The 16328-nt window shown below is 44.5% G+C and overlaps 1 protein-coding gene across 8 annotated transcripts; it reads right to left on the bottom strand.

Annotated features, from left to right (window-relative positions):
- Positions 1-3402: 3402 nt before the first annotated feature.
- Positions 3403-14391, bottom strand: LOC115574312 (atrophin-1-like). 8 transcript variants are annotated; one of them, XM_030405773.1, is made up of 7 exons: positions 14299-14391; positions 14163-14218; positions 13932-14088; positions 13516-13820; positions 4256-4759; positions 3541-4157; positions 3403-3464 (listed from the first exon to the last, which is right to left on the bottom strand). In XM_030405773.1, exons 1-7 carry the CDS (start codon positions 14322-14324, stop codon positions 3453-3455), a joined length of 1677 nt encoding a protein of 558 aa, XP_030261633.1. In that variant the 5' UTR covers positions 14325-14391; the 3' UTR covers positions 3403-3452. The 8 variants fall into 8 exon arrangements, with proteins under 8 accessions (XP_030261633.1, XP_030261632.1, XP_030261634.1 ...); XM_030405772.1 differs by having other exon boundaries at positions 13516-14088; positions 14299-14390; XM_030405779.1 differs by lacking the exons at positions 3403-3464; positions 3541-4157; positions 4256-4759; ... (2 more) ...; positions 14163-14218; positions 14299-14391 and adding exons at positions 8697-8758; positions 8835-9451; positions 9550-9803; ... (1 more) ...; positions 10147-10202; positions 10275-10380.
- Positions 14392-16328: the final 1937 nt, after the last annotated feature.

Raw genomic sequence — 16328 nt, 5'->3', positions numbered from 1 at the left:
GGCCCTCCTGAACGCGGGCCGTCACCTCGCCACGCAGAAGCAGTCAAGGAAAACATTTATTTATCACTGCGCTCCAGCCACACCCTCCACCCTGCCTGCATATTTAAGTCTGCTGCTTCCTTCTCTCTTTTCTCTCACTCTCTTCATCACTCGCTACGACTGTCACAACCTCTTCGCTTGTATCTATTTTCATTTCTCAGCTCCTTTGTTCTCCCTTTTCGCTCCCTTCTGCTGGATTGATTCCTTCCAGATAAACTTTCTCTCCCCATAGATCCCTCTCCCTCCCCTCCCCTCCCCTCTTTTTTTCCCCACAAACTCCTCTTCTTACCCTCCGTCCCACTGTCAGCGTAATTCCATTGGTGTCAGACCTCCCAGGTGGACCCAGACGCAGGTAGATAGCTACCGCGGTGGGGAAGATTCTCTCCTGTCGGCTTCCTGACGCCCAACCTGCGAGCCCCCACACACACATGCACACCTTGCCTCAGGGGGGTCAGTGTCATTGTTGGCAGTGGGCACATGCTTGTCGTGGTGCAATATTAAATCTTCTCATTTGATTTGGACTGTAATTATGTCGTAAAAACAAACTGGCTGTGAAGCCGTGGCCCGCCAGTGTGATCTACTTTCATCAAGTGCAGACTGGCTTAATTATAGAGTGCGCCATACACCCATCTTTCACTGGGCAGCTTTTCCTGCTGCTTCTTTAAGCCATCACATTCTTTTATTGTGCGTTAATCACAAGGCAATTGGGCCGTTTGCAGCGGCTGGGGGTAGATTTTAACACTGGTCTGTACACATCCTGCGTATTCTGGGGGGAAAAAGAGAGAGAGAGAGTCAGAGTTAAGCAGTTGTACACGGTAATGGAATCTGATGCCTCCTCTATCTCCGCGGTGCACTTAATGATATGGTTTTCATACCACAAAGGTATTCAAATGTGAGGATTCTTTGCAGGGAATAAAGGATCCGCTGTTCTTTGTGCACTTCAATTTGAGTGTGTGAGGGTTAGACAGATAAATAAGTAAATTTGACAATAAATGACCAAATCTCATGAAAGGAAATCACCCTGATGTGGGCGACTGTAAATAAAACTCAGATCTTTTGCCCCGTGGGATTTGATTTCTGTTTCATTATCTTAAGAATAATGAAACGGAGCCGTAAAACACTCGAGTGCGAAGATCTATGAATTTCACCAGCAAATTATTTCCACATATAGCCACAGTGTTTTTTTTCTTCTTTTTTTTTTACAGCCAGACGTCTGAAATACATGTTTGTTTAGGCCTGTATTTGCCACATGGCTAAGTCAAACCAGATCCCACCTTCACATCAACTCGCACAGGAGGACGCCAGATGCCAAAAATCGCAACATATGGCAAAATGTATATTAATGTTCCTTTGCTGTGCCTCGTGCAATATGTTTCGGAGCACTGCTTCAGATCACTCAAACGATTACACGATTTGTACATGTCAAGCCGAAGTTCATGATTTGAGCAAAAATGCGTGTGTTCGTCCTGAGAGACAGTCGCAGGAAACTCACAAAACTAAATCTGGAAGCAGCCAGTTCATCTGAATTAAAAAACCTTGATGCTCGGTCGCAACCAATGAGAGGACAAGGCAAGGGTTAATGTCAGAGATGAGCGTGTGAGCGAGGGATAAAGGATGGAGCTGTCTGGGGACTGACCCCTTTATGTCTTAATAGTTGAGCTGAAAAAGAGGGGAGCCTATGAAAGCTGAAGGGTCACCGAGGGAGAACTCCCTCGTTTTTGTCCCCTCTCCACCGGCCTTTTATGATGGGTTCATCTGTGTTGTGACAGGTGTGTGAAGTGGGCACCTTACTAGAGGTAATTGCCATTTCTCTCCTGTGGGTCATTGTTTGTCCCTACGCCTGAAAAGACCGTTAGAAAAAAAAAGAGGATTTTTAGGTCGTTACAGTAGCGAGGTTAGAGACGAGGACTCTGTAATTCTCTTGTTCATTCAGGCATAAATTGAATTTAAAAAAATAAAATTATAGAATGTTCAAAATATTCTTAAAAATCCTGAGTGGATCCATTAACAGTGTGCGGTGCATAAACACCGACAGTAAACACACCCTGCTGATGCTGCTGTTCTTTAGCTGGAACAGACTTGCTGTGGCTTCACTGCAGAAACCATTACGGTGCCACTGAGGAGAGTCATAAAGGTGATTAACAGCTGCTTCTAATTAAAGATCAATGGAGAGTCTTTCTGAGGTGATTTGTTATGTGAATTAGGATGCCCACTGTCCATTAATGACATCAGGCGGTGTCACTGTAACAGATTGGCTATTGATTCACTCTTGTTTGAGACACGGCTCAAACCAAACTATAGATCACGGCGTCGGGGTTTTGTTTATGAATGTGCCTTAACTCACCGTGTTGTGGAAAAGAAAAAATAAAACCTTTAACAGCACCAACCCCACTCCTCATGCAACCCCCCCTAGATGTGTTTGAAAATGTATGGCTTTTATTTAAAGTGTAAATTGCATCAGAAGATTGATAAGTGGCATACGTGTGATAACCTGAAGTGCAATGCTCCCACATGCCGATTCAGTAATCAGCCATCACAGGGGTGCTAAGAGCTATGAAAAGCTGTAGATTTCACAAGACTATTCTAAAGACCTACTGCAAGTAGTAACTTTAGGGGTTTTCTGCAAGCAGAGTCTGATGTCTTGACAGGAAAAGCACAGTTATGAAAGCCATGCAAACTAGCTCTAATGGAGTGTAGCCATTATTACAATAGACATGTTTGACAAGTCAGCATATTAGGCAAACATGTTGAATTGTGAGATACCATTTATGTGCATCATGCTTGATGTTTGTGAACCCAAAGTCAGCTGTTGAAGGCATTTATGATCTTTATGCACCATGAAGTGCGGATACAGACATCGCCCTTTTGATCACAGCACACTAGGAAAACTGCACAGCAAGAAACTGCATCACTTGTCACCTTGAAGCTCATGGGAATTTGGAGTGCAAAATTTGGTTGTAAAGGAGTTTAAACTGACATGGTTTTGTTCAGCAAGATATGAGATGACCACTGTTGTAGCAGAAATCACAAAGCTAATGTGAGGTGAAATTTTCTGGGAAAAAAAAAAGTTTGCAACTAAAGTCAGCCTGAAAAAGTTAGAGGAGCATGTTCAGCTTAATGTCTGACAACTTCTCCATTTCTATTAGCAACTGCTGTTTTTCAGACCACATGTAATCTCAAGCCAAACAGCAAAGCATTTAACAAACTCCAGTCTTCCAGAAAAGGGAAATGCAAGTGTGTAAATGCTTACAGATTAGGTTTTAGGACACTTCACTTTAGCCATGTCAACATTGACGTTTTTAAAAAAAAAAAATAAAAACCTTTAGGCACATCCTTACAAGACACGCAAAACCAGGGCAAACATGAGGTTAAGATTTTTATTGTTTCTGGAGATCAAGTCTGCATGGCTTCACTTACTGGTAACGCTGAAAGACAGGACAGAAACAAGTTAAAAATCACACCAGTCTCAACCATCAACATTCTGATTGCTTAGAGACGTACCTTATTACCACGGTAGCCACCTGCTGCTGTATAGGGCCGGTTGTATCCAGTCGCTGCACCACTCGGATAATAGCTAGCGCTTCCAACGCTTTGCCTCACAGGCTGGCGGGGCTGCTGGACGCTCTGAGGGACCTCAAAAGCAGGTGGAGAGATCTTGACCTGCTGGACACCAGGACTGGCAGGATAGTTGTACCTCATGTAGTGAGTGTCTTCATAGTTGTCTGCCCCCTGTTCAAAGTTGCTGCTGGAGTGAGTGATAGTGCCTGGAGGATACTGGCCAGTCAGGAACAGGTAGTCATAAGGATAGGGATAAGGATAAAAAGACTGAGCCGGACGGCTGTCCGGGCCTGATGGCTGAACGTCGCTGGGTGAGCCTTCTCCGCTCAAAGCTTGAGCACCAGGAGGTGGCGGTGCTGGTAGGAAGCCTTGCTCTTCCGTCTCATATTCCGAGTTGCCATACTCAGCGATCTGCGCATATTTGTTCAATTCACCTCCCTGGAGCTGTGGAGGGCGAGGTGGACTCACGTTGCTAGGGCCAGAAAACTGGCCAGCACTAGGTCCTGCAGAAGCACCATCGCCAGAGAGAGGACTGGGTGGGGCCACTGCCCAGTCAACATCTTGAAATCAGAAGTCAGAGGTTAGAAAACAGCAGTGTTCTTACACCAAAAGTTAGAGTAGCCATTGCACTTCCCATAAAATTGGGACCACTAGTTACCTTGGGAAAAGGTGGGTTGACCGGTGCTTGGGCCTGCAGACGAGCCGCTAGCATATCCTGAAGCTTCAGGTGCAGCAGCATAAGAGTTAGAGCTGTAGGTAGATGCAGCTGGTTGTCTCTGGACACTGGGCTGAGGGTAACTGGGTGCAGACGAGCCACTAGCATATCCTGAAGCTACGGGTGCAGCAGCATAAGAGTTAGAGCTGTAGGCAGATGCAGCTGGTTGTCTCTGGACACTGGGCTGAGGGTAACTGGGTGAAGACGAGCCACTAGCATATCCTGAAGCTACGGGTGCAGCAGCATAAGAGTTAGAGCTGTAAGAGGATGCAGCTGGTTGTCTCTGGACACTGGGCTGAGGGTAACTGGGTGAAGACGAGCCACTAGCATATCCTGAAGCTACGGGTGCAGCAGCAGCATAAGAGTTAGAGCTGTAGGTAGATGCAGCTGGTTGTCTCTGGACACTGGGCTGAGGGTAACTGGGTGCAGACGAGCCGCTAGCATATCCTGAAGCTACAGGTGCAGCAGCATAAGAGTTAGAGCTGTAAGAGGATGCAGCTGGTTGTCTCTGGACACTGGGCTGAGGGTAACTGGGTCCTCCAGACGGATAGCTAGCTGGATATGTGGCGACTTTATCTGCAGTTCCTGAGCCAGAAGCTGCAGGAGCGTACATCACACCTGAGGTGGAGCCAGCAGAAGCAGGGTATGCCCCATAACCACCGCTGTAGGAGCTGGGATCAAAACCTTTAAAGACAGACATTAAGGAAAGTTAATGAACATATCTTAAACTTTAAATGTTCACAGCAGTGATACTTCACCTGGCTTTACAGGGTAGCTGTAAGTCACACCAGTCAGCATAACAAGGAGCAAAGCCCTGTTGAAAAACAGAAAAAAAAAATAACTGTTTAACTACTTTGTAGAAATCAGTCAAACTATCACAAACAAACTTTTGCTTACCCAGCATTTACCCAAACAGCCATCATGTTGAAAAGAACAGCTCTAGTACCTCTATGACCGTGTGAGAGGTTTATAAATGTTGCAGGTGACCTGCCCTGACCAATCAGAACCTAACGAGCTAACGATGCACAGGTGCTAGCAAATGAAGCCTGATGCAGGTGGATCCCACAGTCTGAAACCTTAACAGTGAGTCTGTAACCGTTGCTGCAATTGCCTCATTGTTACCAAATTTTAATGATGCACATCACTGCAGTAGGTCGATAACATTACAGTTTTGTATCTTTTGGACAGACCTTTATTTTCAGCAGTAGACTTTCTCGTCTGTTTATTCATCTGTATATCCTGTTATTCTGGTGATTTATTTCAGTTTTCCATGAAGAAGGATCCAAACTGAGTTTTCAGTCTCCCTGAACAATAAGGAAAAATTGACCATTTGTCAAGTAGTGTGCCCCACTGACACTGTAATGCAGATTGTTTTAGGACAGCTTTTGAACTTACACAGAAACTGAAACCGGCGAACTGCGAGATGCAACAAAATGCGTACCTGGAGTGCAGCAATTTGTACGAGCGTATTTAAGGGTCAAAATACATGCCGAGTATGATAAATGCGAACATGTTGGCAGGTCTGCCCATACTGTAATGCAGATATGGGCCAGATTTTTCAGGACAACTTTTAGTGCATCTTTTCAAGTAACTGTTTACTAGCTCTACATCACAGGCCAAGTCTTGGAAACAGTATTCTAAAAGCAATAATCTCCATCCAGGTGAGCATTTTAGCATCTTTTCAAAATAATCTGTCCATGTCAACACCTGAAAACACATTTTCCAGGATCATTCTCGTACGCTTGTCAGTGTAAACAGGAAGCAGGTTTCATGCTATGGCTGTGTCATATGGCATATGGTTTTATTTTTTACTTTAAAAGCATTATTCCTATTTTAAGTGTTTGGTCAATTGTTTTGTTTGTTGTAATGATTTATTATTATAAATACATTATGAAATTATAATTCTTGGTAATTCTTAATGACATGGCAGCCGTCGATTGAGTCAGACATGCAAACCCAGTTGATGGACGATGTGGTGGACAGTGGAGAACTGGACCCCCGAACACTCTGAGTACCGACCCAGATGACGTCCCACTGACACCAGGGTCTTTATTGTGGCATCCCATCCAGCCCAGCAGCACTGCCAGGGACTCCTGCTCAGCCTGTTACTCTACATCATCTGTAACTGTTTTGTTTTTAATAATAATTGTTTTTGGTAATATTTAATAAGTTTTACAGTCTGGAAATAAAGCAGGGAACACAGCCTGATCTGAATCTGTTCATTTTGGTCCATTTATGTTTATCAAATAAAAATAGTCTAACATCTCAACAGTCACAATAAGATATAAGTCAACCTCTGAATGTTTGTAAGTGAAGGCTTTTCGTCAAAGGGCGTCAAGCTGAGCATTACAACTGACATTGAGGTTTTAAGGTCCCTTTAAAGCCCCTGTACAGACTTTTCATTTATTGTTGATTTTGGCGGCCCCGCTGGACAAAAGCGGTAGTGTTTTGCCGGAATGAAGACTGCATTTCCCATGAGCTCTAGCGCCCACTGTCGTGAAGACGTTTGTCTGGCCGGCGCGTGTAGATTTGTTTTGGAAACGTCGGAAAGACGACGGGACTTGCTTTGAAAACTTTTTTTAATTTATTTTTTTAGCAGCTATCTGCAGCGTGCATATGGACGAGGTAATGTGTCTATTTGTATTTCTACTTAATATTATATGCCGCCGGTGAAACAAAGTAATGCTGCTGTTGCTCTGCAATTTCCCAGCTATATATATTTCCCACGGTGCTACAGAGCTAGCGTTACAGCAAAGTCACAGTGATTGTGATGGATGTTTTGTTCTAAGAAAGAAACTGAATCATTTATAATGACAGAGGATATTACCGATGCATCGTTGCAGGTCGGTTGGGCTGATACACACAGCTGAAGTGGATGCGTGATCTAAGACGTTTGTTGTCGTTTTCATGAGTGTAGTATCTAGAGCTAATCTAGTGGTAACGCTAGCCAGCTTTGTTGTAACAACATAAATTCATATATTGCTGTAAACTACGTCCCGCATTACATTTCATATATGAAATAAAATTTACAAACCTGTCTAGGAGGAATCGGGCAAATTCTGGATCCGACTTGAATCCCTTCAAGCCCCGCAACTCTCTCCATCTCTCGAAGGAATCGCCAATGTTTATCCGTGTTTTAGCCCTAGCTCGATCGGATTCCCTCTCGGCCTTTCGTTGGTCTTCGGTTCGAATTTTTTTTCTTTTCTTTGTCTCATTATCAGCCATGACAAAAGTTTTAACTCGGTTAGCACTGGCTAGCTTAGCAACAAAACAGCTATGCTGTATCCTGAATGTCGTCAGTTCCGGTCTGACTGCCGTAAATCGTTTCGTCAGTGTTCCGACCCGACCAATGCCTTTCAGAGGTATAGAATTAGACTACTTAGAAATAGCCTATCTTCACGCTGATGGGCTGATTTGCTGTTGTAGGTAACAGAGACACATCAGCAGAAACTAGAGACTTTTGCATATCCAGTTAAAAACTCTGTACAGGGGCTTTAAGTTTAACATATCTGGCTTTGGATGTTCAAATGAGTATAAACTGAGTATAGACCCAATACTTGCATTTAAGTGTGAGCTCTGTGCCAAGTGAGGTCACCATCATTTATTTCTTCTCTTGGGCAATTTATAGCAGCGAAGCATCATAGTGGTGCGTCCTCCATGAAGAGGGAAAAGAAGGCCGCATTTCAGACGCAATTGGCCTTCAAAGGATGCAGACCCCAAATTGGGACACAGCATATGGTTGGTGCCATTTCCAAAGTTGTTCTGACTTCACTGTGTTCATGTCAAGAACATGGAAGCCAAAAAGTTTTACATCTTAGTTCAGCATTTAAACTTGTGAGCCATTTCTGGTGACACAGGAAACATTACTGCTTTTGGTAAAACTCAACCCTGTGTTTGTCTGCCATGTTTCAGGATATGTCATGCAATTTTATGAGTTGTGACTCGGGGGTAGAGCCAGCATCTTGCTAGATGGTTGCATGTTGAAGTGTCCTTGGCAAGTTACTGAAGTTGCTTTGGACAAAAGCAACTGCTTAACACCCCAAATGTGAACTTGTGTGCCAAAATGGTTTGAAATTGAGCTGACTTGAGTGTCGTCACCAGAACCTTTGTCCATAGGGCTGACACATGTCACAAATAGCACTTTGCCGAGTCATGCAAAGTGAGCTCAGTTCTTTATACATTGTTCAGGTACCTGGGCTGATACCAAAGGCAATTTTTGAGCTGTACAAATGAGGCAATGAATGACTCAGAATACTGAAGACCATTTATCTTTTCAATTGAATCACATGTCTACTTGTGTCTCCAGACTGTGTACAAACACTCCCATACCAGCCTAACACACTGCTGAGTTGCCTTGTACTAAAACACAAAGCCAGGGCAAACATGAGGTTAAGATTTTTATTGTTTCTGGAGATCAAGTCTGCATGGCTTCACTTACTGGTAACGCTGAAAGACAGGACAGAAACAAGTTAAAAATCACACCAGTCTCAACCATCAACATTCTGATCGCTTAGAGACGTACCTTATTACCACGGTAGCCACCTGCTGCTGTATAGGGCCAGTTGGATCCAGTCGCTGCACCACTCGGCTCATAGCTAGCGCCTCCAATGCTTTGCCTCACAGGCTGGCGGGGTTGCTGGACGCTCTGAGGGACCTCAAAAGCAGGTGGAGAGATCTTGACCTGCTGGACACCAGGACTGGCAGGATAGTTGTACCTCATGTAGTGAGTGTCTTCATAGTTGTCTGCCCCCTGTTCAAAGTTGCTGCTGAGGTGAGTGACAGTGCCTGGAGGATACTGGCCAGTCAGGAACAGGTAGTCATAAGGATAGGGATAAGGATAGAAAGACTGAGCCGGACGGCTGTCCAGGCCTGACGGCTGAACGTCGCTGGGTGAGCCTTCTCCGCTCAAAGCTTGAGCACCAGGAGGTGGCGGTGCTGGTAGGAAGCCTTGCTCTTCCGTCTCAGATTCTGAGTTGCCATACTCGGCGATCTGCGCATATTTGTTCAATTCACCTCCCTGGAACTGTGGAGGGCGAGGTGGACTCACGTTGCTAGGGCCAGAAAACTGGCCTGCACTAGGTCCTGCAGAAGCACCGTCGCCAGAGAGAGGACTGGGTGGGGCCACTGCCCAGTTGACATCTTGAAATCAGAAGTCAGAGGTTAGATAACAGCAGTGTTCTTACACCAAAAGTTAGAGTAGCCATTGCACTTCCCATAAAATTGGGACCACTAGTTACCTTGGGAAAAGGTGGGTTGACCGGGGCTTGGGCCTGCAGACGAGCCGCTAGCATATCCTGAAGCTACGGGTGCAGCAGCAGCATAAGAGTTAGAGCTGTAGGTAGATGCGGCTGGTTGTCTCTGGACACTGGGCTGAGGGTAACTGGGTGCAGACGAACCGCTAGCATATCCTGAAGCTACGGGTGCAGCAGCATAAGAGTTAGAGCTGTAGGTAGATGCAGCTGGTTGTCTCTGGACACTGGGCTGAGGGTAACTGGGTGCAGACGAGCCACTAGCATATCCTGAAGCTACGGGTGCAGCAGCATAAGAGTTAGAGCTGTAAGAGGATGCAGCTGGTTGTCTCTGGACACTGGGCTGAGGGTAACTGGGTCCTCCAGACGGATAGCTAGCTGGATATGTGGCAACTTTATCTGCAGGTCCAGAGCCAGAAGCTGCAGGAGCGTACATCACACCTGAGGTGGAGCCAGCAGAAGCAGGGTATGCTCCATAACCACCGCTGTAGGAGGAGCTGGGATCAGAACCTTTAAAGACAGACATTAAGGGAAAGTTAGTGAACATATCTTAAACTTTAAATGTTTACAGCAGTGATACTTCACCTGGCTTCGCAGGGTAGCTGTAAGTCACACCAGTCAGCATAACAAGGAGCAAAGCCCTGTTGAAAAACAGAAAAAAATAACTACTTTGTAGAAATCAGTCAAACTATCACAAACAAATTGCTTCTTACCCTGAATTTACCCAAACAGCCATCATGTTGAAAAGAACAGCTCTAGTACCTCTATGACCGTGTGAGAGGTTTATAAATGTTGCAGGTGACCTGCCCTGACCAATCAGAACCAAACGAGCTAACGATGCACAGGTGCTAGCAAATGAAGCCTGATGCAGGTGGATCCCACAGTCTGAAACCTTAACAGTGAGTCTGTAACTGTTGCTGCAATTGCCTCATTGTTACCAAATTTTAATGATGCACATCACTGCAGTAGGTCCATAACATTACAGTTTTGTATCTTTTGGACAGACCTTTATTTTCAGCAGTAGACTTTCTCGTCTGTTTATTCATCTGTATATCCTGTTATTCTGGTGATTTGTTTCAGTTTTCCATGAAGAAGGATCCAAACTGAGTTTTCAGTCTCCCTGAACAATAAGGAAAAATTGACCATTTGTCAAGTAGTGTGCCCCGCTGACACTGTAATGCAGATTGTTTTAGGACAGCTTTTGAACTTACACAGAAACTGAAACCGGCGAACTGCGAGATGCAACAAAATGCGTACCTGGAGTGCAGCAATTTGTACGAGCGTATTTAAGGGTCAAAATACATACCGAGTACGAAAAATGCGTAGATGTTGGCAGGTCTGCCCATACCGTAATGCAGATATTAGGCCAGATTTTTTAGGACAACTTTTAGTGCATCTTTTCAAGTAACTGTTTACTAGCTCTACATCACAGGCCAAGTCTTGGAAACAGTCTTCTAAAAGCAATAATCTCCATCCAGGTGAGCATTTTAGCATCTTTTCAAAATAATCTGTCCATGTCAACACCTGAAAACACATTTTCCAGGATCATTCTCGTACGCTTGTCAGTGTAAACAGGAAGCAGGTTTCATGCTATGGCTGTGTCATATGGCATATGGTTTTATATTCACTTTAAAAGCATTATTCCTATTTAAGCGTTTGGTAGATTGTTTTGTTTGTTGTAATGATTTATTATTATAGTTCTTGGTAATTCTTAATGACATGGCAGCCGTGCAAACCTAGTTGATGGACGATGTGGTGGACAGTGGAGAAATGGACCCCCGAACACTCTGAGTACCGACCCAGATGAAGTCCCGCTGACACCAGGGTCTTTATTGTGGCATCCCATCCAGCCCAGCAGCACTGCCAGGGACTCCTGCTCAGCCTGTTACTCTACATCATCTGTAACTGTTTTAATATTGTTTTTAATAATTGTTTTTGGTAATATTTAATAAGTTTTACAGTCTGGAAATAAAGTAGGGATCACAGCCTGATCTGAATCTGTTCATTTTGGTCCATTTATGTTTATCAAATAAAAATAGTCTAACATCTCAACAGTCACAATAAGAAGTCAACCTCTGAACGTTTCTAAGTGAAGGCTTTTTGTCAAAGGGCATCAAGCTGAGCATTACAACTGACATTGAGGTTTTAAGGTCCCTTTAAGTTTAACATATCTGGCTTTGGATGTTCAAATGAGTATAAACTGAATATAGACCCAATACTTGCATTTAAATGTGAGCTCTGTGCCAACTGAGGTCACCATCATTTATTTCTTCTCTTGGGCAATTTATAGCAGCGAAGCTTCATAGTGGTGCGTCCTCCATGAAGAGGGAAAAGAAGGCCGCATTTGGAGGAGCCTTTGAGATGCAATTGGCCTTCAAAGGATGCAGACAACAAATTGGGAAACAGCATATGGTTGGTGCCATTTCCAAAGTTGTTGCGACTTCACTGTTCATGTCAAGAAGCAACATGGAAGCCAAAAAGTATGACATTTAGCATTTAAACTTGTGAGCCATTTCTGGTGACACAGGAAACATTAACGCTTTTGTTGAAACTCATCCCTGTGTTTGTCTGCCATGTTTCAGGATATGTCAGTGCAATTTTGAGTTGTGGCTTGGAGGGGGGGGGGGGGTCACAGCATCTTGAAGTGTCCTTGGGCAAGATACTGAAGTTGCTTTGGACAAAAGCAACTGCTAAACACCCTAAATGTAAACTTGTGTACCAAAATGGTTTGAAATTAAAGTCATGCTGACCCGAGTGTCGTCACCAGAACCTGTCCATAGGGCTGACACGTCACAAATAGCACTTTGCCAAGTCATGCAAAGTGAGCTCAGTTCTTTATACATTGTTCAGGTACCTGGGCTGATACCAAAGGCGATTTTTAAGCTGTACAAATGCGGCAGTGAATGACTCAGAATACTGAAGACCATTTATCTTTGCAATTGAATCACATGTCTACTTGTGTCTCCAGACTGTGTACAAACACTCCCATACCAGCCTAACACTGCTGAGTTGCCTTGTACAAAAACAAAAAGCCAGGGCAAACATGAGGTTAAGATTTTTATTGTTTCTGGAGATCAAGTCTGCATGGCTTCACTTACTGGTAACGCTGAAAGACAGGACAGAAACAAGTTAAAAATCACATCAGTCTCAACCATCAACATTCTGATCGCTTAGAGACGTACCTTATTACCACCGTAGCCACCTGCTGCTGTATAGGGCCGGTTGGATCCAGTCGCTGCACCACTCGGCTCATAGCTAGCGCCTCCAATGCTTTGCCTCACAGGCTGGCGGGGTTGCTGGACGCTCTGAGGGACCTCAAAAGCAGGTGGAGAGATCTTGACCTGCTGGACACCAGGACTGGCAGGATAGTTGTACCTTATGTAGTGAGTGTCTTCATAGTTGTCTGCCCCCTGTTCAAAGTTGCTGCTGAGGTGAGTGACAGTGCCTGGAGGATACTGGCCAGTCAGGAACAGGTAGTCATAAGGATAGGGATAAGGATAGAAAGACTGAGCCGGACGGCTGTCCGGGCCTGACGGCTGAACGTCGCTGGGTGAGCCTTCTCCGCTCAAAGCTTGAGCACCAGGAGGTGGCGGTGCTGGTAGGAAGCCTTGCTCTTCCGTCTCATATTCCGAGTTGCCATACTCCGCGATCTGCGCATATTTGTTCAATTCACCTCCCTGGAACTGTGGAGGGCGAGGTGGACTCACGTTGCTAGGGCCAGAAAACTGGCCTGCACTAGGTCCTGCAGAAGCACCGTCGCCAGAGAGAGGACTGGGTGGGGCCACTGCCCAGTTGACATCTTGAAATCAGAAGTCAGAGGTTAGATAACAGCAGTGTTCTTACACCAAAAGTTAGAGTAGCCATTGCACTTCCCATAAAATTGGGACCACTAGTTACCTTGGGAAAAGGTGGGTTGACCGGGGCTTGGGCCTGCAGACGAGCCACTAGCATATCCTGAAGCTACGGGTGCAGCAGCATAAGAGTTAGAGCTGTAAGAGGATGCAGCTGGTTGTCTCTGGACACTGGGCTGAGGGTAACTGGGTGCAGACGAGCTGCTAGCATATCCTGAAGCTACGGGTGCAGCAGCATAAGAGTTAGAGCTGTAGGCAGATGCAGCTGGTTGTCTCTGGACACTGGGCTGAGGGTAACTGGGTGCAGACGAGCCACTAGCATATCCTGAAGCTACGGGTGCAGCAGCATAAGAGTTAGAGCTGTAGGCAGATGCAGCTGGTTGTCTCTGGACACTGGGCTGAGGGTAACTGGGTGCAGACGAGCCACTAGCATATCCTGAAGCTACGGGTGCAGCAGCATAAGAGTTAGAGCTGTAGGCAGATGCAGCTGGTTGTCTCTGGACACTGGGCTGAGGGTAACTGGGTCCTCCAGACGGATAGCTAGCTGGATATGTGGCAACTTTATCTGCAGTTCCAGAGCCAGAAGCTGCAGGAGCGTACATCACACCTGAGGTGGAGCCAGCAGAAGCAGGGTATGCCCCATAACCACCGCTGTAGGAGGAGCTGGGATCAAAACCTTCAAAGACAGACATTAAGGAAAGTTAATGAACATATCTTAAACTTTAAATGTTTACAGCAGTGATACTTCACCTGGCCTTGCAGGGTAGCTGTAAGTCACACCAGTCAGCATAACAAGGAGCAAAGCCCTGTTGAAAAACAGAAAAAAATTACTGTTTAACTACTTTGTAGAAATCAGTCAAACTATCACAAACAAATTGCTTCTTACCCTGAATTTACCCAAACAGCCATCATGTTGAAAAGAACAGCTCTAGTACCTCTATGACCGTGTGAGAGGTTTATAAATGTTGCAGGTGACCTGCCCTGACCAATCAGAACCAAACGAGCTAACGATGCACAGGTGCTAGCAAATGAAGCCTGATGCAGGTGGATCCCACAGTCTGAAACCTTAACAGTGAGTCTGTAACCGTTGCTGCAATTGCCTCATTGTTACCAAATTTTAATGATGCACATCACTGCAGTAGGTCCATAACATTACAGTTTTGTATCTTTTGGACAGACCTTTATTTTCAGCAGTAGACTTTCTTGCCTGTTTATTCATCTGTATATCCTGTTATTCTGGTGATTTGTTTCAGTTTTCCATGAAGAAGGATCCAAACTGAGTTTTCAGTATCCCTGAACAATAAGGAAAAATTGACCATTTGTCAAGTGGGGCCACTGACACTGTAATGCAGATTGTTTTAGGAGAGCTTTTGGACTTCACTGGCGAACTGCGAGATGCAACAAAATGCGTACCTGGAGTGCAGCAATTTGTACGAGCGTATTTAAGGGTCAATATACATGCCGAGTACGAAAAATGCGTAGATGTTGGCAGGTCTGCCCATACTGTAATGCAGATATGGGCCAGATTTTTTTAGGACAGCTTTTAATGCTTCTTTTCAAGTAACTTTTTACTGGCTCTACATCACAGGCCAAGTCTTGGAAACAGTATTCTAAAAGCAATAATCTCCATCCAGGTGAGCATTTTAGCGTCTTTTCAAAATAATCTGTCCATGTTAACACCTGAAAACACATTTTCCAGGATCATTCTCGTACGCTTGTCAGTGTAAACAGGAAGCAGGTTTCATGCTATGGCTGTGTCATATGGCATATGGTTTTATTTTTTACTTTAAAAGCATTATTCCTATTTAAAGTGTTTGGTCAATTGTTTTGTTTGTTGTAATGATTTATTATCATAAATACATTATGAAATTATAATTCTTGGTAATTCTTAATGACATGGCAGCCGTCGATCGAGTCATACATGCAAACCCAGTTGATGGACAATGTGGTGGACAGTGGAGAACTGGACCCCCGAACACTCTGAGTACCGACCCAGATGAAGTCCCACTGACACCAGGGTCTTTATTGTGGCATCCCATCCAGCCCAGCAGCACTGCCAGGGACTCCTGCACAGCCTGTTACTCTACATCATCTGTAACTGTTTTAATATTGTTTTTAATAATAATTGGTTTTGGTAATATTTAATAGGTTTTACAGTCTGGAAATAAAGCAGGGATCACAGCCTGATCTGAATCTGTTCATCTTGGTCCATTTATGTTTATCAAATAAAAATAGTCTAACATCTCAACAGTCACAATAAGATATAAGTCAACCTCTGAACATTTGTAAGTGAAGGCTTTTTGTCAAAGGGCGTCAAGCTGAGCATTACAACTGACATTGAGGTTTTAAGGTCCCTTTAAGTTTAACATATCTGGCTTTGGATGTTCAAATGAGTATAAACTGAATATAGACCCAATACTTGCATTTAAATGTGAGCTCTGTGCCAACTGAGGTCACCATCATTTATTTCTTGTCTTGGGCAATTTATAGCAGCGAAGCTTCATAGTGGTGCGTCCTCCATGAAGAGGGAAAAGAAGGCCACATTTGGAGGAGCCTTTGAGATGCAATTGGCCTTCAAAGGATGCAGACAACAAATTGGGAGACAGCATATGGTTGGTGCCATTTCCAAAGTTGTTGTGACTTCACTGCTCATGTCAAGAAGCAACATGGAAGCCAAAAAGTATGACATTTTAGCATTTAAACTTGTGAGCCATTTCTGGTGACGCACAGGAAACATTACTGCTTTTGTTGAAACTCAACCCTGTGTTTGTTTGCCATGTTTCAGGATATGTCAGTGCAATTTTGAGTTGTGGCTTGGGGGGGGGGGGCAGCATCTTGAAGTGTCCTTGGGCAAGATACTGAAGTTGCTTTGGACAAAAGCAACTGCTAAACACCCTAAATGTAAACTTGTGTACC

The sequence above is a fragment of the Sparus aurata genome, chromosome 22, assembly GCF_900880675.1.
Source record: "Sparus aurata chromosome 22, fSpaAur1.1, whole genome shotgun sequence".
Classification (NCBI taxonomy): domain Eukaryota; kingdom Metazoa; phylum Chordata; class Actinopteri; order Spariformes; family Sparidae; genus Sparus; species Sparus aurata.
This window is presented reverse-complemented; position numbering and strand designations above follow the sequence as displayed.